The sequence below is a fragment of the Amblyomma maculatum genome, chromosome 5 (genome assembly GCF_055883805.1).
Source record: "Amblyomma maculatum isolate TAMU_Amacu chromosome 5, ASM5588380v1, whole genome shotgun sequence".
Lineage (NCBI taxonomy): Eukaryota > Metazoa > Arthropoda > Arachnida > Ixodida > Ixodidae > Amblyomma > Amblyomma maculatum.
Window position 1 is genome coordinate 119,046,330 of NC_139348.1, and position 22,682 is coordinate 119,069,011.

Genomic DNA, 22,682 nt, shown 5'->3' on the forward strand with positions numbered 1-22,682 from the left:
TGTCTTTATGCTTTGCTAAAATGACTTCGAAACACAAAATCTCAAAACTAAAGACGCCGCTATATTTCTAAAGGCGCTGCAGTCCGCAGCGCTGCTGTTACAGGCAAAAACAGTTGTTGGTATCCGTGGCACATACCAACGCGTTTTGTTTGTTTGGTTATTCAATTCATACTACTTAAAGTTACTTTAGTAGACGCAATTGCAGTTTGAACAAAATCTGTGCATATTAACTAATGGCTAGTGGTGCACACGATCCAGGCGGTGCAGAAGCAGATGTGTTTATAGCGCTGCCTAGTTATGGTGTCCACGGCGTCAATGTTCGCACACGTTGCCTTAACAGTAGGGTGTAGGGTGCCGCGATGCAGCGCCAACTCAGCGTTGACATGCACCCTAGGGTCCTCTGAGCACCTTCACTTGGCGACAAATAGCAGAAATATTGACAAAATACTGAAGAATGCGATTAAAGCCAGCTCTAATCATCGTTTCTGTGGCCGCTCACTTGTGAAAAATCGGCCAGCTTGCAGGTGTTTTGTGAAACACGACAATGAGGACAAAAAAAAAAGCTTCTGTAGCACAATGAATTAACGCTGCGTTTTTTAATGCCGAAGTAAAAGTCTTGTTTGGGCTAGTTGGTACATTCTGAATCTAAAATAATGCTGCGCGGCGGACGAAGACAAAGAAGCACACAAACGACTTTGGTCTTATTACTTCATTTTTTATTTTTTGCACTTTTATTGTTGATCATGGGCTATCACTACACACGCGGTTCCTTTAATCGTTTTTAAAGGTTTTTGTCTTGTTCATGGTTTCGACTTTTATGCCTTTGACGCAGACTTTGGTCTAATTGTACATCTTGTTTCACTATTTTTTTTTCACGTTTCCTGTTGGTCATCATATATCCCTCCTCATGCGATTGATAATTATTGTTTCAGGTTTTGACAGTTTTTACTGGCGCATGCTTGCTTTCTTATGATGCTGATGTAGAACGGAGAAAAAAAAAAGAGAAAAAACAATGTCGGTTGTCTCGATGAGCAAAGAACACGTCGTCACGTCATTCTCACTGATTCACAGTCTGCATGCAGAAACTACCAAAAGGGAAGAATTTCTAGCATAGCACTTCAAATTGTCCGTCGCACTACGACTCATCACCTCCCAGATACCTACATCATATGGGAGCTCCGGAACACACTCACTTGGAAGGAAACGAGGCCGCCAACGCCTCAGCCGGAGGATATGCTAACCGGGCACCACGTCAAGTGGGGTTTCGGAGTACACATGATGTACCCAAGAAATATACTGACATCCTCCTGCATTACAGACTTGACAGAAGAAAATATTCCCCACCCCACCAGAAACTAACCAGAGAAGAAGCAGTCACCCTCCAAAAATCCAAACCAACAGTCACGTCGTCGGCACCTTACTACACAGAATCTCGCCCACCACCTACAGATATTAATGCGAATTTCGCAACGTACCAAACACCCTACAACATATGATGTGGGGATGCAAGGAACCAACTGGTGCTATAACCACCATGGCCATAACCAAAGAGCAGTGAGAGATTCTGCTGTCAAGAACCAGCTTGGAGGATCAGCGTAGTCTGTTCAACCGGACTCTGGAGATGGCTCGAGTCCACGGCTTCCTGGACTGAGGAGGCTGCCCACCTAGGTTGAATATTTCATGCCTGCTCATAATAAATATTTTTCTCTCGGTTGTTTTGTCAGCTGTATTGCATCAGCTGTTGCTCCATGAGCATGTGATAGATGTGTGATCGCATGCGTGATACCTCTTGGGTGACTACAAAAAGACAGGTTTGAAGCGAAATAAAATTCAGTTGTCAGTGGCGCTACACCTGTCGTTTGTGTGCCTTCTTTGTCCTGGTTCGTCGCGCCTTATTATTTGTGAGTCAACGCCGAAACTGCGGTTTGAATCCACTTCGTGAGATTTCTTTTGCGCTCCTTATTTTTCTTATTGATAGCAATAAAATAAATTACTAACATACTTCGGGGGGGGGGGGGGGGTGTGTTCCTTTTTAGGCTGGATCATGTGCTGTTTTCGATTCTTAGTAGTCGTAAAACCAGCCGTGTACATGCTGGGAGGCAAAATTAAATGCTGTGGTACGGCCACGCTCGAAGTATTTGATTTCGTAGTTACTTAGGCAATTATTTCCCTTTTTCAGCGTATGTATATTACCTTTGCATAGCGCTCAGAGACAATAGTGCGCCGGATAACCAAACTCTTTCGCATATAACCAGCGAGGGAGAAGTAGTTCCGGGACCCTACTGTTGAGAGATCGGAATTATGCTTCAGACAAAAGGACCGATAATGAAGCGGTGGAAGGAATCCAGTCCAGCTCGGATCCAAACGTTTAGCACCAGCTTACTTCCAGGGGAGTTACAAGATCCAACGGACTCCTGGAATAGGGCGCCCGATCACCGGATTTTATTTCAATACACCATGTTTTCACCATCAATGCACTCTTCGCAGAGGGCGTATATCAGTGCGAGAACGATACTACAATATGAAAAAAAAAATTAAGTTTTAATTTGCTGTGCCCAATGTTTTGTCTCCACTGCCTGGTATTCGTTAAGTTGGGGTTGGAGCTTTCGAATGAAGCAAGAAAAAAACTTTCGAACGTTGAAAAAGTCAGTATATTGTCCCTTTAAAAGTTGCTTTCGCAATGCAAACTGTGCATCAACGTCGATTCCTCAATACGAAAGCACCCCAGAGAGTCACAGGCGGCACTCGCGGTATACCATCAAGGGAGATGTTCAGTGTTCTCTTGTGCAGCTAGCTCTCTAATCAGGAATATGTTGACGTTTCAGCCTCCTGTTCAAGTGAAACTTTACCGGACTTCCTCTATCTTGGACAGGTAGGTGGCTTGCAGTTATTCACTACTGGTAGGAATTTTAGATTATAAACCGATTTGTATGTTTCCTTGCAACCTTGGGTTGAGAAAAACCGCTCTTGATATTAACGCGCGGTTTTTCAGCACACCTCAAAATACATTTTACTGTTGCTCCTGTGCTGTCCTTCGCAAGCAACAACCCCTTGCTTAGGCCATCACTGCCAGTGGTATTTAAGAAGGGTAGAACGTGCGCTTCTGCACAGTGGTTTGTTTTAGAGCAGATGGAATACGAAAATGGTACTCTACCTTGCGTATTGTCGAGACTAAAACATAAGGAATTTTCTCCAAAATTGTTCTTTGAAATCTTAGCTGTAAATTGGAAACAATCTATGAAACCTAATAACCGGTCCACTCTATGATGTACGCCATTATGACGAGGCATAGAAGCTGCACGGGACTGAAGAAACTGATTTCTTCAACGCAGTTAATCGAGAGCAAGAGTGTGTGAAAGCAAGAGTTATGCACACCACGCACATTTGATTGGTTTGCGCCTGCTTTAGGGTTTCCAGCAAAGAGTATCGGAGCGCACTTGAAACCGGAAGTTTTTTTTTAGTGACAGCCGCGACAGCCACTAGACGCTGCTGTGTAGTGTAATAAAAGGCCAGATATTGTATGTTTATTTAAACGTAGACTCCAGATGGTCCCTTTTAAATTTTCATATTTCTTTTCCGTTGAGCGCTGTCACAAATATTCAATTGTGTCTATCTTTGATTGCAGTGTTATGTTGTTCCAGTTGATCTGTGCTCAAAGGAAGTGAGTAATAACGTTTTTATTTTATCCCGCTATGATATTTTTTACAGGCTCATATACTTAGAACAGTAGCTTGTCCTAATTGGCAGCTAGTTTATGCATGCTTCGAGTTTCACTGGTGACACTGGTTACTGCGTAAACTAGGCTGGTATTTGGGACTTGTTCACATGACTTCGTCGTCTTAGTTTTAACCTGAGCACTGTTCAGTTCACCCGTTAGAGCAGAATTAATAAAGCCGCAGTGCTGTGAGTGTAACTGCTGTTTGCATTTACTGCTATCTGCGTTAAACATTCGCTGGGCTAGTTATGCAACGGGATAAATACATGTAGGTTTTTCTTTATATCGAAGCAGTGGGAAGGGGTGAACTTGTGTTTGAATTGGATCAAGATTGAAATTATGCTTACCATCCAGAGGGATAGAGAGAGAGAGAGAGAAAGAGAGAGGGAATGATAAAGCTTATCATTTCGCTTTGCCTGGAAAAAATGCAGTTTCTAAATCTTAAGCCCTGGCAATAATTTATTTTTGTCCTGTGTTGCATCAGCGAATTACATTAAGCCTTTCATCTGCTTTAAATGTTTATAGTTCAAAGGTAATAGTTAAACAAATGTCGGAAATGTTTCACGTAGAAGCTACTTGTAAACATATATTTTACTGGCCACTTTGTGGCTGCAAAACCTGTTCATGAGGACATAGGAGTTCCCACCTAGTAACGAAAACGGGAACAGAAACATAAAAAAGGACCCGCATGCATGGCTTTATGGGCAGAAACTAAATGAATACTTATTTTATTTAAACAACACTGCCGGGTTTGTATTTGGATCAAGCATAGATGACAAGAGGCACAAGATGTTTTTGCTCGGGCGACAGTCTTGATGTCGAATCACGTACTTCTATAACGAACTGGCAACAAATACGACCCTGAACTTTGTTGAAATCGTTTCATGGATATAAAAACGATATATGCTCACTCTAATGATGCCTGTGTGAATTATCCCTGAGGCATTGTTTTTTTAAGCGGCTCTTTTGCTGTCATTCCACCAGTCATATAGCATTCCTTAGAGGAGTGTTAATAAGCGTCAGTAATTACAAAAAATGTCCACCTGTCTACAAAGGTAGGGCATCTTTATACTTATGTTGTCTGGACGAGCGATGATATTTGCTAACGCTAAAGAGGAAAAAAAATCTAACAGTGAGACCTGCACTAAAAAGACAAACCTTTTTATATGAAACACAGTCGAGTGCAATCTGTACGACTGGTTTTACAATATTTACCTCCGAGGAGAATGTCTCGCGCAGAGTAAATAGAGAAAGATAATGGTTACACAGTAGCGTTTTCTTATCTTTACTCTGCTACCAATTGGTCTTGTCTACCGTTTATTTCTTCATTTCACGAGATTTTTGCTGAAGCTCCTATTCTTTGTGGTATAGAGCACTAATACAGGTACTAACACAATAATTTTTCGACAGAAACCTGTATTTGTTTACGGGATTGCCTGTTTTTTACCTGATGTTTACATAAATGCCATGCAAGCAGGAATTTTAGTATTAATTTTTTAATTTTAAGGAATTTTAAGATTAAAAAGACAAAGATCATGGCGTCTTGCCCTATCAAGTCCTGGAGCATCAATGGACAAGAAGTGGAAGCTGTGACAGATTTTCTGTTCTTGGGCCCCAAGATTACCTCGGAAGGAGACTGCAGCCATGAAATTAGGAGACGCCTGCTTCTGGGAAAGAGAGCAATGGTTAGCCTTGACCGCCTAGTAAAGAGCAGAGACATTAGTCTGCCAACCAAGATCCGTATAACTCGTGCTATGGTCTTTCCAGTTGTGATGTATGGATGCGAGAGTTGGACTGTGAAGAAGGCTGACCGCCGAAGAATTGACGCGTTTGAATTGTGGTGCTGGCGAAGACTCTTGAGAGTTCCTTGGACTGCCAGAAGATCAAATCAGTCGATATTGTCGACCATAAACCCTGACTGCTCATTGGAGGGTCAAATTTTAAAGTTAAAGCTCAGCTACTTTGGTCATCTGATGAGAAGAGAGGAGTCGCTGGAGAAAGATTTGATGTTGGGAAAGGTTGAGGGTCGCCGGAGAAGGGGTAGGCAGCGAACGCGTTAGTTAGATGGCATCCTCGAGGCACTGCAGATGAAGTTATGTGATGTTAGGAAGATAGTGAGAGACCGGAAAGCGTGGCGTGACATGGTCCATAGGGTCACGAAGAGTCGGACACGACTGAACGACTAAACTGAAACTGAATAATTTGTTTAGTCATCATTTTTGTAAACTATGTGCAACACAAGTGTTTAAAGCACTTGCATCGTTTGTCCAAATATTTCATATTCTAAAATAGAGATTTTCAGAAATAAATAGAGTGTGGCACTCACATATCTAACAATGGTTCGCCGTCGCCTTCACTATTTATCAAAGCTTCAAGCTTACGTAAAATGAGCCATTTACGCTGGACTCTGGAAATCCAAGATTCACGTCATTGCTTTGAACTCTACGGAATCAAAGAAACCTGATACTGAATGAAAAGCCTTTATGTACTCTCTTCACTATTTGTGCATGATCGCACACCGTTCGATTAGGGCTGGCCAAAAAGATATGACGACAAAATACTGTGCTTACTGCCAGGAAACCTTGACATGGAACTGTCGTTACGGGCAGTCTCGGAATTCTCTAAATAGTATTGCGTGGTCTCCTCCTGTCACAATAGACCAGCATTTCGCTTGGCGTTATGATGTGTCTAATTGTGACACAACCAGGTTTCTTGTGGGACAGAAAGAACAGTGCGATTTAGCGTTTAAGGTACTATTGCTCCGACAGCGTTTTCAAGGTTGAATAAAACCTTGTGATTAATGCAGAGCATTATTAAAAAAATGACAAGGGGCAGTGAGCGCTCCACCCGTCAGCAAACATTAATCTCATAGAATGCTTCATTAATTGGAGAAGACAGGTAGACCGACTGAGCTCTTGCGACACCAAACAAATACAAGCAGCCGAGCGTTATGACGCTTCAAACAGCCACGGACTGAAACCCATAAAATATCGTTTGCAGTGCCTACAACATCAAATTAATAACCAGCGTCGGCTCATCAAAGCATTCATTTCGAAACTACCATCAACTATATAGGGGCGAATTGTTTTGTGTCGCTATAGTGTACTTAGTCTAAGCTACTGCTGCTTAATTACTGCGCACGGAATGGGCCTATAATATTTCTACAGGGAGAATATCTGCATGAAGTATTTCTTTTTCTTTTCTCTGCAAACTTGCAGGACATGTTACTCCCATTTGCGGAAAGCCTCATCACAGTAAGTGCTTCATACGCTTTCACATATTACTATATCATGCCCGTTTATAATTACGGCTGACTGGAATGATCATGTTATCAGCATATCGATATAATTAGTATGGGCGATGCCTATAGCGAGTGGACCAGCTTTTTCAGACATTTCTTTTTCAACTAAGCTTAAATAAATGGTCCATCATGTTATCAAAAATACACGCAGTGCTTGCAACATAAACGCGGCAAAAACATAGCTGCCAGAATTAGCAAAAGAAAAAAAAATATCACGCTGTCTTCAGCTTGATGAATGTATTCGGATTCCCACACTCCTTCGAAAAAATTAAAATAAAATAAAAGCTGGCATTGTCTACGCGCCCTTTGTTCGTCCTAGCCTAATGTACTGTTTGCCTCTAAAATGCATTGGCCATGCCACCTTTGTCTACAAATCAGGATTCTTGGACATGTCGTTTACTTGTCAGGCAACCGGAACGTTGTAAGGTATTCTCATGAAGAGTATGATGGGATGGTCTATATTCAAACACGAAGAAAATATTCGCTTTCAAAGTTTGTTCTGCGTCCGTACCGTGCAGTTAAGGTTGCCTTATACAACCAACCAGATGTATTTTTGACAATAAATAAAACAAAAATTGACAGAATCTGCTGTGATAACCATGTCAAGGTGCAGATTTTCAATATGGGAAAGAGAACTTCATAGTACTTTCGTTCAGAAAATGCACTTGTTCACATTTTTTGAACCGGCTAGATATAGCAGAGTAATGTGGAAAGATAATAGTTCGTGATACCTGGCCGATAACATCTGCCTTAGGTTGTTTGCTGATGTATTCGTGATTTATATGCTTTTGAAACAGTATTTGCCCTTCGGTTGCTAAAAATAAAAAGAGATGCATATGGACGATATTGTTAATCCTTTCATTTTGTTTTTGCTCAGTGCGCAGTTTCAAGTATTTCTGACCTGGAACTCCCATCTAAGCTGTTCCTTCTGGAAGGAATAGTGACGCCTGTCCTGGAGAGCTTCGGTTTCGGTAATCTGGCATAATTGTTTTTGTCTTAGGCTCCATAAAACACGTGAATTGTGCTTAGGTTTGCTGCAGAACTAAATGTGATAGGTCAAGAGCAAAAATTCTGTACAACTTATCTACCATCAAGCAACACATATTTTCTGCTCATGTTCTGGTAAAAATTACTTTTAGCTAATTATACTCGATCATCGCAATAAATATTTACCTTTATCCAAATGGTAATTAGAGACTTTGTTAATTTAAGTCGCTACAGGTTTTCACAACATTTAAGAGTGAACTGTGTCGGAGAAACTAGGAGTTAGCAGGAATCAAGATGGGGAACAATCGGTTTAGCGTAAAATGTGGCGGGAGTATAGAAAAAGCGAAAAACAAACTCGCATTCACCGAGTTATATTTAGGCACCCTGTATTAAATTAGGTTGCAAGTCGAGCTGGTTTCATGTTTGCAAAGGTATATAATATTAGCAGTACTAAAGCGCAGAGAAGCTCCCTCTCCCCTCCCCCCTCTGCGCATTCTCATCCCCTCATGTGCTGCATCTTTGAAAATCAAATATCGTGGCTGCATGTTGACTTCGATAACGATGACAAATTTAGAAGCAAGAACAGAGAAAGCAAGTCCAGTTCTGCTAATACATGTGCCAGCAGCAATGCTATGAAAGTACCTGATAGATTTGTGTGGATGTTCAGTTTATCACTGAGAATTATTTATATTGGTATCGTACATCCCATGCCCTTCAAAACTCGCACCTTGTGAAGAACTCTGTCGAGAGGAGCGAGGTAGACAGTTTTTGACATGTCGCCCAAGCCCAAAGCACGTATTGTGACTGTCACATCCAACGGGTCATGTCAGTTTACAGCGATAGTTGGCATTTAGGAACACAACGGCACAGATGACAGCAGGACTCTGACGACGTACGCTGCTTTCAAGGTACCGCCATTCCGCACACGTGGAAGAATTATATACAGGCAACAATTGAATTGCGTCGAAACGTCAGATAGCAGTAAAAATAGTTGCGCATTTTAAACTCGGCGCATTCGCTGGAAGATTGCACGTCGCGTGGGTTTTCTAGTTATCAGCTATTAGCTGAAAGAATAAAAAAAACTTCGCATGAACTTTTTAACTTATATATCAGTTGAAAAACTAGTAGGCTAAGGAGCGGCATGTATCGAAGATAAGCATAAAAGCAAGCAAACTGGCACAAAACTGCAAGCGGAGGGTATAAGGTATAGTCGCCGAATTGCTGACATATTTTGCGGTAAGTAAAAGCAGCAAAAACTATCCCAGAAAATGAAAAAGAAGAATAAATTACAAAAAATCACACTTGTATTTTGGCGGCAAGATTGTAAAAGGCACAGTGCAAGAAGTAAACAATCCTCAGGGCAAACAAATTAAAGAAGAATTTTAGGTAAATGTCCTTTATCTCATAAAACGTCGATAGTTCTGAGAAAAAAGTCAACTATTTCTTTGTTAAAGTTGAAATCAGGTTGTAGACATTACAGGCATTGAAAGAAGAAAGAAAATGTTTGGTGTATTCTTAAGCTCGGCCTTTAAGTGTGCGGCGCGGCAGCGTTAAAGGCGTCGGCAGCTCCTTTTATTCGCGTACACCTTTTTCGAAAGTTTTGAGCCCATGGGCTCTACTTCTGTGCCATACTATGAGGTTTGTAATGCATTCCGAGGTTTCCAACCTTGATGAATGCAATAGCATTTTTTGTCCTACCCTCTCCAATTGCTAGGACTCCCATGATTGTTAAAGAATTCCTAATAAAAGACAAAGCCTCTGGGCTCTAAACGTTTGACAGAGGCTCTACATGCGCTTTGTAGCTGGCTTAATTCCTAATCCGTTACTTTGTCACTCTATTAGGGCGACAGCCTTTAATGGCTGATACTGTCGTGGGGAAAGTGTCTCCCTTTTTTGCAGTGGCTGTCGCGCGGCGTTCCTTGGCGCGCGTTCAATTGTGGGATTGATGATGATTATGATTGGTTCACAGGAAGGGAAAGGCCGCGCCGTAAGGGAAGGGAAAAAGGTGGGAGTGAAAGTGGAAAGAGAGAAAGAGGAGCCGTAGTGGAGGGCTACGGAGCGATTTCGACCATCTGGGGATCTTTACCGTGCGCTGACATCGCACAGCACACGGACGCTTCCTCGTTTTTTTGCCTCCATCGAAACGCAGCCGCCGAGGTCGGGTTCTAACCCGGGTACTTCGGCACAGTAGTCGGGCGTCTTACCACTGCACCACCCGGCGGGGCAACGCTTGTTTCAATGGAGCACAACGCTGTGAATATCCCTGATGGGGCTGGGACAGGTGGGTCGCCGCCGCTTGCGGCGGGGGCTAGCCTGTCACTGAAGTTTTATCTGTTGTAGGCCACCATTGCACCCGCCACCGCTGCGGTGGTGGACGGATGTTGTTGCGGCGCGCGTCTTTCTTTCACTCTTTCTTTTCTTTCTTCTCTATTTTCTCTTCTGTCTGCACGAGGCAGCGGAGGTGGTTCAGCTACAGAGCCAGTAGCAGGCCCGTGCATTTTCTTTTCCTTCTTCCTACAGCCACAACAATTTGTTTCTATGGGCACCTGACCCGCCCCGTAGGGGAAGGGAGGAGGGTGGGAAAGGGGAAAGAGAGAAAGAGGTGGGATTGAAGATGGCAGAAATGATAGACAAGATGAGACTTCTGGAGGAAAGGCACAGTATCTTTCACACTTTCTCCGTCAAGTGTGTGTTTGGATGGTACACTATCGCTCCTATCGCGTGGCATTCCTAGGCGCGCGTTCAAGTGTGGAATCTCAGAGGGCAGGAACGCTAGACAAGATGAGACTTCTCAGGCTTTCGCCTTAGAAGTCGCGAAAGCCCCTCGTAATTTTTCTTTCAGACCTTACGTTTGGACACAGTCCTAAGCTACTATGTGAAATAGTACACACTTAAAGTCCGCTTATACAAGCTGTATGAATGGGCCGGCGCTGACTATTTGTACCGTGGCTCTCCTAGGACCCTGGAGGCCTCGTTAAGTTTCGTTCCCCTGTCGAAGGAGCACATAACGTTGGCAGCTGCTGCTGTGTTAGGCGGTCTCCTGTCGTGATACAACACGTCCACAAGTCAGTTCTCAGCCACGAAGCCTGCCTATCATCTCCAAGATGCCCCATGCCTGTGATGTTTTCACCCGAAACGTCGACGCGCAAACAAGAAAGAAACAAGAAAAGTATCTGGATAACAGAGCACTTGACTTTCTGCGTGAAAAAAGTTTACATAATCGATAAATGAGTTTTAGAAATTTGATCCATTTGTCCGTGTGCTGTGTGATGTCAGAGCACGTTAGAGATCCCCAGGTGGTTGAAATTACTCCGGAGCCCTCCACTACACACCCTTTCTCTCTTTCCGCGTTCTCTCCCACCTTCATGCCTTCCCTTGCGGCGCTGTTCAGGTGTCCACAGAACATGCGTGACAGATACTGCTCCTTTCCTTTCCCTTAAACCAATTATTATTATTATTACATAAAGGAAGGACTTCCACTTTAAAGTATATAACAGTGCATAAATGTTCTATTTGACATAAAACAACGATAGTTTCAGCGCCGAAGTCACTTCAAAGACTGCGCACGGAGTTCATGATGTATGTGTTCCATATTAGCGCTATAAGTTTGGAAGTTTTAAAATTCGGTCTATTCGATAGGATACATAATAAATGAAGAAACAATTACCTTGTCGTACAGTTTGTTTATACCTATAGTATTGCTTTTATTATCTGCCAAATCAAGAAAAGTTTTTTAATAGTTTCAGTATCACACGTTTGTTTTGTGGTTCCAAAGTGGCTGAAGCTATGAGGGAAGGTATGGTGGATAATTCTAGATAATTTATTCCGCTCCAGAATCGTTGAGTAGCGCTGATATCGCACTGTGCATGGTGGCCGCTAATTTGATATGCAAAAGCGGGCGACACATCTAAGAATAACCAGGCACCTGGCTTAGTAGCAGGATTCTCTAATAAATTATCAACTTCGCGGGGCTAATTAATGGTAAATTCGCCGTTTATACTTAGCGTGAATACATCTACGTATAAATATCCCACGCAGTCTTCTTTTTAAGAACATGTGGTGATAGTATTGCTAGCTGTTGGCACAAACTTCGTTAGTATTGTTTAATTGTAATCTAAGAATGCAGTTTTGTAGCAGAAGCTTGTGATTACACGGAAATAGATGGCAATGCTCTTTGGTGATGCCACAGCACACACAGCACCACTAACACTATTGTCCCAGCGCCGTCTGACCGTTAAAATGTACTGCTAATATTTTGAAATAAACTGTTTGCTTAACCAATTCCAAACCAATCGCACCAGATCTAGATATTGGGGTAAATGTATTCTAGATGTGAAATTTGTACGCTTACCATTCTTGAGTTTTATATTAGGTCATTTATTAATGACCTGTGTTCATCGAGCGCCGAGAAGTACTAGTGGACCACCACCAGTATTCTTAACAAAACTCATGTGGGCGTTCGTTAATATTTGTAATTCATATTTAAATAAAAAGAAGAAAGGGTCGAAAATATTCTTTTGAAATATGCCATCAGTCTCCACAGCCCTGGTATCACTGCTAGAGGGCGAACCGGTGAGCAAACATTACGTTGGTGCAGCTACAGCCGTTCGTACCTACTTTTACGACGAGAGTTCACTTAGAAAAGATCTTCGAGGCTCTTTGACTCCTTGAAACCTTAAGGTCCCCTGGAGAAAGCAAGCATTTTGCACCTTTGCCAAAATATGAAGGCTGACAATGGGAAGCAGCCTACACACTGCTCAGCCTAGAAGCAAACTTGTCCTCAGTACTTGTGAGTAAAGCTGTCAGGTCGTGACTTAACCTGACACAATGCCTTTGGGCTTACCCCTTTAATATTACGTAGGCGTGTTTATATGTCGATATGTGAGTCTGGAGGTCAAGAAGCCATTATATTAGTGCAAGCCCTGCATAAACAGTGGACAGAGTGGAGAACACCAGCACCACATGTCCTCATCACACACAGCTGGACGTGTGCTTTCCCCGTCAGTTAAAAAACAAAAACATACCTCTATTTACTCCCGCCTATCAAAAAATAGCGCACTCTAGCTGGCAGGCGCTTTGACGTCTCGTTTAGAAATAAACATACTCTAAAAGTTCAAGGTAAGCGTACCTTGGCTAGCGCTAAAAGGAGCACGTGCGAGGCCAAATCGACGGCGCAGTTATTGTACACTTCATGCTTTCATTGTAGCTATGAAATGGGTTAGCCTTTTCTTGGTTCTCGTTCTTCACCGCAAATATTGTATTCTCCGTGAACCACTGTACATCATCACTCGAAAGCGAGAAATGTAGAAAGCGCTGGGAATGCCCCACGCATTGACTCGTGTCCCAATGATCAAATTTGAAAAAGAAATAACTGTTGGCGACCTCTGTATACCGTCTAAGAAATTACTCCTCCATTTATTTTAGCTGGTCTGTAGCTCTGCATGGCATAACGCAGTTGCGTTGCTGCATGGCTGATTTTAAACTTGTCCTGTGGAAGCTGGAATTTTGACGACATCAAATATCATGTCAGGATGCGACTTATATGTTAGAAAAGATTCCGTTTCCTGAATAGCGAGGATCAAGTAATAAATTAAAGCTCATCTCGACAGCTCGGTATGATGCTAGACGGCGATTGCGAGAATTTTATTTCTCGTTTCGCTCGCCTAAGAGCGCTGCTGGTACATGTCCGGTGTTACCTCATTGGGGACTTCACGCATTTGTAGAAACCCAAATCAGAGAGACTGAAAGGTTTTATCACGAGCATCTCCCAACAAAATGGTCTGCAAGTAGCGAAAATTGGGGATAAGCGTTGTTTTAAATGTAGAGTTTGGGGCAGACTGATATACCTCATAGTTATTTATTTTACCTTATTCCGAAAATTTTCCCACTTAACCGCTGGCTGAGGCTACGACCCATCCGCATTTCACATCTGCAATATTTGCTGAATTCTTGTAACGGCGTTGAATGCGCAGTGTTGTGTCACTTGTTAGATAAATCAGCATTTTCGCCGACAGCGATACTGATGGCGCACTAGTAGAGACACTTCTGGGAATGCACATTGTTGTGTCACTTGTTAGATAAATCAGCATTTTCGCCGACAGCGATACTGATGGCGTTCTAGTAGAGACACTTCTGTTAAGTGTTTCCACGACAGACCACAAGCAGGCGTTTTAGTGCCTCCCCCAGAGGCCGTCTCTAATGAGCGCTCTACATGTACAATATTCACGTCGTTCTGCGCTAAGAAACGGATTTTAAGTGCTGCACTAAAGGCAATTACTAGCGAAGAATCACTTCAGTGAAGGCAATATGCCCGGCGCTCATGCGCAGCATCCGTTACAGGTAAAAGAATGACGTTCTTGCTTATACGCGTAAATCAAGAAAAATAGTTATATATTTCACAAATATTGTTGTTTCTTTTCAGGCACTGTGGTCAAAGCCTTATTTGGCATCTGCAAAGCTGTGGGAGGCGTGACGGACACACTGGATACCCTCACTCTGGGCATCGCCAGCACCGTTCTAGATCCCGTGAAAAAAGTCACGACCGGCTTCCTGCCCATCCCCGACTGCTCGGCCAGCAGCATAAAGGGCACAGTCAAGTGCGGCAAGGCCATCCCGGTAACTGTGCCGAGCTCTATCAAACAGGTAAAGAGTTCACCAGAGACAATCTAGGCCGCGTACGCTTGCAAAAGAGAAAGCTCGCTCACGCAGTGCGCTACCCTAGATGCCCAACTCCCAAGCATCCTCCTGTATCTCCCGCTATAAAGCGATCGGTAACGCCCTACCCTTTTATGCGCTTTCTGTATATCTCATGATGCCATTTACACTTTTCCTCCTCTTTCTCTGACAACGCCTTTTCACAGGCGTGTCTGCTGCTCATGCCGCCGTTCCATTCGCCGCTTGGTTGGCTATTAGGCTGTGACAACGAGCTAGCATGGGGATTTTTTTTGCCACTTGCTGTGGTCGCTTCCTCTCATGTTTAAGACATAATCTAGATGTTTAAGATAATTATTTTATATACTGTTTTCTTGCCGAATTTCCGTGCGCAAAGATAATAGGTATCCTCCCTTTGTACTTACTTTTAGTTCTACTATCCCAAATTTCTCTTTGTCGGACAGCAAACCAAAGCCGAGTTTCGTTAATATGTTTGTGTTTCTTCCAGTTTCCTTTGCAGCCTGCGTGTTGCGATGGAGAGAGGGTCGTAAAATAATAAACCATACTTCAAGAAAAGCTGCAGCGAAAAGCCTGTAATCACATTCTTCTACTGCACTCTAAACCCTGGTGTTGCCTAGTACTTCGGTCACTATGAAAGCGGGGGCATGCTCTGAAGTATCAGACTATGTACTGCATAAAAATCCTTGCGTAGCTTTTCCCGGCGTATCTCTCTTATAGTACGCTTTACAAGTGCGGTGGTGACATAGTGCGTAAGCTTTTGCCAATGAGAGCACATAGATGGCGCAGATCAGCACTCCACTTTTTAAGTTTGATTGTTCGTTTCGTTGCGTGGTATGTTACAGCGCCACAGACAAAACTGCGAAATTCAGTGGAAGTTGAATTCACAACGTCGTTATTCATTAGGGTAAACACGACAGCGTGTGGTCGCTCTCTTCACAGAGTCAGTGTGTCTGACCCTACAGCGCATTAAAGTAAAATTACAGCCCGCCTGTAGCACCAACTCCAGGTATCTCTGTATCTGTGCCAGTCTGAGTCATAGTGCGGCCGTGTTCGACGCAACACTTCTTCACGGGTACACACTACGAGTAGAGGACTGTGTGCAAGGATGACAAAAAGGCAATGACGTTTTGTAGCAAGCTTTAGTCAATTGCCTTTCGGAAAGCTAGGCAGGAATATACAAATTGTTGCAGAATCTGCGTTCTGGAGATACAAATAATCCGAATTATTTGTTTGTGTTTGTTACGTTGTTCTAATTTATTGCCCTTTTACATTAGGATTTTTTACATTAAGAATTTGTTACTTTAAGAAATCCCTTGTAGACATCAGCTGCGATTAAATCACTAAACGACTGCGCGAGCAGAGTATAACTATCAATACTCATACTTCGCTCTTGTGTAATGTTTGAACCATGTACCCAGTATCCTTGGCGTCATGCTCTGCCCGACCACATGTCGAGCATTTACCTAGGGCTTACGTTTTTTCTGGCATAAAGTTAGGTGCTTTCGATTTAGCGTGTTGTCAGAGCACTGGGCCTTTCCGTTAACATTACCTGGGCGAGTAAAAGCTCAGCAGCGTTACCCGCACCTTCCTCCGCCACTCAGCAACATGGCCCATTTTTGTTTTCTTGGGACTGTTATACCTGCAGAGAGCCGATTTCTGTTAGTTTCTATAGCAGCAAGAGAAAGGATTACCTTCTGCTTTTAATTTGCTTTGATGCATATAATCATTCGTTAGGAGATTAGTTTACCGCCAGAAATGTCGGCTTTATCCTACTGAAGAACCAAGTTCTACGGGCAATAACCTCATGAAATCTCATCTAATGGCATAGACTCTCATACGGTGCACATCATTACCATAAAATATCGTACATAATTTATGATAATGTACAAGGAACTATGAGACCTTACGCAATTATATGCGACTTTTATGTGATTTGGTAGGTGAATTGAGTGATATTGTGGGCGAAAATGTAAGGTTATTGCCTCATACAAATGTTTCAGTAGGGTACTTCTTTTAATGGACTTACAAAGCACAGCTTATGCTTGAGGTTGCGCTCTTTATTTCTTGTTATTCTGGCAGGCAAAAAAACATAAATTCTACGCGATGAAATAGTACATCGCTTTGCTTTCAGCATAAATGGTCGCCTAAGTTTGAGGAACAAGTTTTGAAGAGTTAATACACGTGTAGCGTAATACAATGAAGGCGACTGAGAATGTATTACACTCGCAAAATGCAGTCGGGGATTAACACTGTGCGCTTCCAAGAAGGCACCGCCAGGAATAAAAAGCAAAATTAGATGACGCCTGATGAACATTAGAAAGAATGCTGACGACTATCTGCCGTATACGTTTTACATCTTTATTTCAGAAAAATAATTACTTTTAAAGCCTAGGACCAGACAAAAGCCGTCTTTTTGCCTACAAGGCGCTTGCAGCTCATCACATATAAAAAACAACCATGTATATTTTAGTCCTTTTTTGACGAGGCTGTGAAGGTAGTCTATTGCTTTTAATATGTCAGGAGGAAGCACGTAGACCGCGAGCAAGAATGCTAACAATAAGACGGTGTTTAGAATACTGGTTTTATTTGAAGCATGTAGGAATATTCCTTTTTTCTTTTTTCTCTGTGCGCGCGTTTGTTTACGTTACGAAAACAAATCCTAATCAACAAAAATGCTTTCTTTTTGTGGATACTGTTTCAGTGCTTCAGCCATGTCAAAAACACCTGCAGTGGATCAAAATCCAATAAGGTAAGGATGGTAACCTGTACGACTCCATGCGCAGGGCTTTTTATGCACGAAGTTTTGATAACGACACACTTCTTTGTGCAGTTTGGGTTAGTTAGTTCTCTGAAAACGAAATTACTGCGCATGTTTTTAACGGTACTGTGTTTTCTTCGTCGACAGGGCCCGGCACTTGTGGACCTGTTCAACACCGTCAGTGTAAGCAAAATAATATTCTCAACCGATAATTAAATTGTTTCTTCAGAAACACTTCGAAAGAGATATTTTGTTGTTTAATAAAACGTATTTGACCGGGCGCAATATTTTTGACGCGTGAAAAACCAATACATTAAAAGCATTTGGAAACGTATGATTCTGCCTAAAACTGATAAAATGACGTTATGTCTTATAGAAATCATATAAGAGTTTAATAATGACTAATCGAAAAAAACACCCTGAAAAAACGGAGTAACAAAAAGATAAGGGGCTAGAGGAGGAGCACTTGTCCTGTAGCCTAATTTCTGGTCCCTAGGTTTTACGTGTGCTGGTCTTTTTTCAATAAGGACCTTTATCAACTTGCCCAACTAAAATATTTTAATAAATGGACCAAGTGACTGTGTGGAATTGGAAGGACTCTGTGTAGCTGTTGCAACGCCACCGCACTAATGAGCAGTCGAAGTAGCGAGCTTGAAGAATAAAATAACGGGAAATTTTGCTATGCATGCACAAAGTGTAAGTGGACAGTTTTATGATGAATAGTGTAATAAATTGTACAGTGTGTAATGTGAGCAATATATTACAATGAACAATGAAACTATTTACTTGGAGCTCTTTTACTATAAGTCACTAATTACATTATTTATATTTCCTCCTTGCTCTTCTACAATTCGTGTTCCCGGGCTGTGTTAAGACTTAGGAGGCTGTGTCAGACTTAGGAGGCTCCGGTTCTCCTTCGTTTTTTTTCGGCCGTACGATCAAGATATAACAAATTAGTGTTGCCGTAATTCTGCTCGCTTGCGGTCGAATATTGCACAGTCAAAATACTATGAAATCAGAAGTGCGGTAACGATAACATACCACAGGCGTGGATGCTAACGCTTGTAGCATGCGCAGACGCGCTTTCTCGTTCGGAGCTTTGTTATCGTGCTGACCGACAGCATTAAGATGAAGACCTAATCAATGTGGCTCCCGAATGATTTTGAATAAGTGTTGGAACTCCAAAGGTCTCATAGACCTCACGTCGTAGCCAGCACGCACTAATCTCTTGCCACAAAGCAAATCTGAATTCTTTTATTTCTCATACATTCGAGTGTACTTCTTCAAACCTTCACCTGATAGGCAATTAGGCAAATTTGTAGACCTAATACAACTTTTCAGTCAAATATTCGCAAAGCTACAGAGCTCAACCTACCATGCGCATGTCACCGTGTTTGTTTATTCGAATGGGCCTATTAATGAATAAATAATTGGGCCATTCTCCTAACTGGTTACTACCTGCATTCAGTGATGTATTCAGTTAATGTGTGTAATGAAATGGATAAAAGAGAATTAACATTACTTAAAAACAGAAGATGCAGGTGAATATGGCATTCATCCCTCGATAGATTCATGCATTGTGAACTGTTTTCTGTGTTAAAAAACCATTAACAAAGCTATTTGAAACTGCTGTTATTCTTCACTTCTATGTTGTAACAGCGTGGAAATTTGGGCTGGTTGGTGCGTGATCTGTGGCTAAAAACAGCTTTAACACGAGGTGAAGAAGAGAGAGGGGAGAAAACGTGAGAGGCACGGTCGTATCCCTTGTCTCTGCTTCGTCTCGTGTTAGCGCTGTTTTTAGCCAAAGATTATAATGTTGCCTAATGTGAAATACGTGACATTCAATTTTAGTTTTGTGAGCAGTAGAGATGAGATGTGATAAGATACTGCGCAAACGAAAAATCGGGCTCAGTTTTTGCGCCCAATCTAGACAAGCTGAGGAATCGGATGAAGATATGTGATTGTAGCGGAACGGGCTGATACAAAGGCTGGAACTGCTGATCGCGGTTCAGACTTTGGTGGTATATTCTTTCTAATGTCTTGAAAAGGGGATTGAGGGGTTACTGAAATTGAAACCGCGCTCATTTCTTTTGGACTGCTTCGGCAGCATTTGTAAGAGTTGCGTGCTAACGATTCGGTGTAACTGAGACGCATTGAAGATATGGGCTGCTCACGTGATAAAAGCGCATTCTAGCCCTGACCAGAAAGACCACAAGTAAATGGCGTTTGAAAGGACTGCATCTTTAAAGGTTCTCTTTGAAATTGTATGTCACTAGTCTAGCGTAGGTATTAAATATATTCTGACATACTTTATGCATGAGACAAACTGAACTACGTTAGTATATTCTGTTTCAATTTTTTTCGACGTTACTGGCAGAGGAAAGAACCTGACATTTCTCATGATACGAAGTAACATTATACTACATTATTCATAAGGGGATCGTGAACAACTAATGTAAGAATCCACGACGAGTGGGAAGTGATAGCTGTTCCGCATCGCTTCATCTCTATAATGAACGCCGTTTCCGTTGTCTGTTCTTTCCACATAACTGCAGTGTGTCATGGAAAAGACCGTCGACGCAAGCACACTCGAAGGCATCACAAGTGTCGTCTGTGGGGTTTTCTCCGGATTGGCCAAAAGCTCCAAAGTCCTCGGCGGTGGAATTCTCAGCTTGTTACCCGTGGTATGAACCGCACCTGTTAATTTCATGAACTGAAATGCAATAAGAAAAATCGATCTGGCGACTAGTGAGCTCCGCCCTGCTGGACCTTGAATACAATACAAATGCGGGGAGAACTACTTTTGAAAATACATCAGACAGATTGCTTTGTTCGTGAGTACAAACACACTATTGTTACTGCTCGATTAGGCCAAGCTGAGATATTTTTCAAAACACGAGTGGTGTCTTCGGCGTCTTTATGATTAGCGCAGTTATTGTAGTATTATTTGCAACCAAATACTTGAAACGCTGCTGTGCAAAACAAACAAAAAAAAAAACACTAAACAGATGTGCAAATATTTAGCAGAATCTATTACACGTTTTGATGTCATGACTGTAAAATCGGCAGTTTTATTTCCGAATGTTCATTCGTGTGCTAGACGCGCTGTTAACAATTAAATAATTTAAATTTCTCCTAAAGAGTTATATGACAACTATTACGAATTTGCTTGGCAGTAATGACCTCGTTAGGCACATATTCCCTGTTTAGAGAAAACGAAGAATGTATGCATGTGATGAGATTGAAGACACACATAATATACAAGTGCAGATGGCTAAACGTAACAGATCAACATCTCTGGACTACGGTAATACCCAGAAACGCTGGACTAGCTCACTGTTTCAACGACAAGTTGTGTATGAACCTAGTTTTTATCGCTCACATTATGACTGTTCATAATAGAAAAGCCGCACTGAAAAATCCAATGTAGTATGCAAGTTGTCCTGGCTAAATATTACGATATCTTTTAAAAAACGAAACGGATGATCCTATCTCAATGGAAACAAGTTAGTGTTCCGTGGCCTAGCCGCATTATACCTCGCCATATAATGTATTAATAAGGCCAAATAGATAGAAATCTAATTACTGGTTTGATGACAAAAAGTGTCAATTTTCAGAAGTGTCAGATAGCTTTGAAAAAGAGCTGGCTGAAATTTTTGCTCCAAGGCGCCATTTAGGCAGCTTTATTTACTAGCCTTAAAAGAAATCTATCACGCGACTAGGTGCGCACTGGTATCTCTCGTAAGTGAGCATGCAAAGCCCTTCCAGGAAAAGAGTTCTATAGAAAATCAGATTTTTTTCCAATATCGCAGTAAATTCTCGACAAAAGTAGAATTTTTGAGAATATGTTAGCGGCATAAATTCCGTTTTCTTTTTATGCAATCCGTAGCCACTTTGGTTACGTTGATTTCCTTCAGCAGCAAAGCAAAAAAAAATTACGATGAACTTTAATGACTAATGTAGTGAAAGGCGAAAGCCTGAGTGCCGCATTCTGCTACGTAACGGGCACTAATTAGTAAATAATGGTTTAGTCATTAATTAAATATTTATTCGTTCACCACGTAATTAATAAAACAATAAATAATTATCAACGAATTACTTATTTGGTTAGCAATTAGTAATTTTTAATTAATTTTCATTAACTAGTAATTGGTCATTGATTGACACATGACCATATAAGGCATGCATTCGCGCATACTGTGGTGGTGCTCTGTGATTGGTCGAGACTTCTATCACGTGTTCTTGCCTCGGCCAATCAGAGCCGCCGCAAAAGCGGGACAGATTTTATCCACTACAGCATGAGCCATTATAGGCTTTCGCCTTAAAAAAGGGACAGAAGAGCGTAGCGTTTAATGAGGCTTGCTTAATGGCGTGATAATGAAGAATTGTTTCTTCAAGTGCATGTTTAGAAAGCATAATGTGTAGCTAATTGGAATCCCATGAACGGAGCAAGAAGTTCCTGAATGAATCATTCACGCTCGAAGTATAAGAATTCGACCGGGAAACTGAAGTCTTGTTTTGTCTGCTTGAATACCAAAAACTGAAGACGAGACAAGCAGTCGTTCAAAAACATTGTGGCGCGTCGCCCATGCTCAGTAATGCATACTATGAAATTGATTTCAATGAGAACGGCTGGCTTTTCAGAGAACATCGCTTTATTCACTCTGCGACTTCTATAAATCTTTCACTATGCTCCTATGCTTTAAAAGGCAGATGTAGAGGCAGGTGTTCTGAAGAAGAGCTCGTCATAAAAGAACAAGCAATCTATGCCAATAGAGTGCCCATAATTCGTGCGAACAAAAATATCGATAGGAGCGTCACGGGCGTTTAGCTGGCAAAGAATACTGGAGCTTATGTAGTGGTGATTACTGAACCTTTCGAATTGTTCAGGGTTTAAGCCAAGTTACGCTCACTTCGAATGCACTCTGCAATATCTTTGATGTCCGTTATCCAGGCACCGCGTTCACAAAGACATTGGTGCTTGCGGGCGCATAGGCTGACCTCTATTGGAAATTATAGCCAGCGCCATTTTGAATTCATGTGAATAGACGCTTTCAAAACCTTTTCCGATTTTAAGGCGCATTTATAATATTGTGTTCTGGTGAAAAATATTGAAGCGCATTTTAGAACACACTATCAGAGCATGAGCGTCATTTCAAAGGTGACATAGTGTTAAAACATTGTGATATTTGCGCTCAAGAGTCGCCTGTCGCTAGGGGTACTCGCCAGGAGCGCGACCCAAAAATGCT

The 22,682-nt window shown here is 42.0% G+C and overlaps 1 protein-coding gene across 1 annotated transcript in view; it reads left to right on the forward strand.

Moving 5' to 3' along the window:
* The first annotated feature begins 2,680 nt into the window (after positions 1-2,680).
* Positions 2,681-22,682, forward strand: part of LOC146189335 (uncharacterized) — a 28,353-nt gene continuing 8,351 nt past the window's right edge. Inside the window, exons 1-9 of the mRNA XM_084605240.1 lie at positions 2,681-2,750; positions 2,826-2,872; positions 3,626-3,661; positions 6,934-6,969; positions 7,894-7,987; positions 14,425-14,645; positions 17,377-17,424; positions 17,581-17,616; positions 19,989-20,117. Coding sequence (XP_084461366.1) covers positions 2,681-2,750; positions 2,826-2,872; positions 3,626-3,661; positions 6,934-6,969; positions 7,894-7,987; positions 14,425-14,645; positions 17,377-17,424; positions 17,581-17,616; positions 19,989-20,117 — 717 coding nt within the window. The remainder of the gene's footprint in view (positions 2,751-2,825; positions 2,873-3,625; positions 3,662-6,933; positions 6,970-7,893; positions 7,988-14,424; positions 14,646-17,376; positions 17,425-17,580; positions 17,617-19,988; positions 20,118-22,682) is intronic.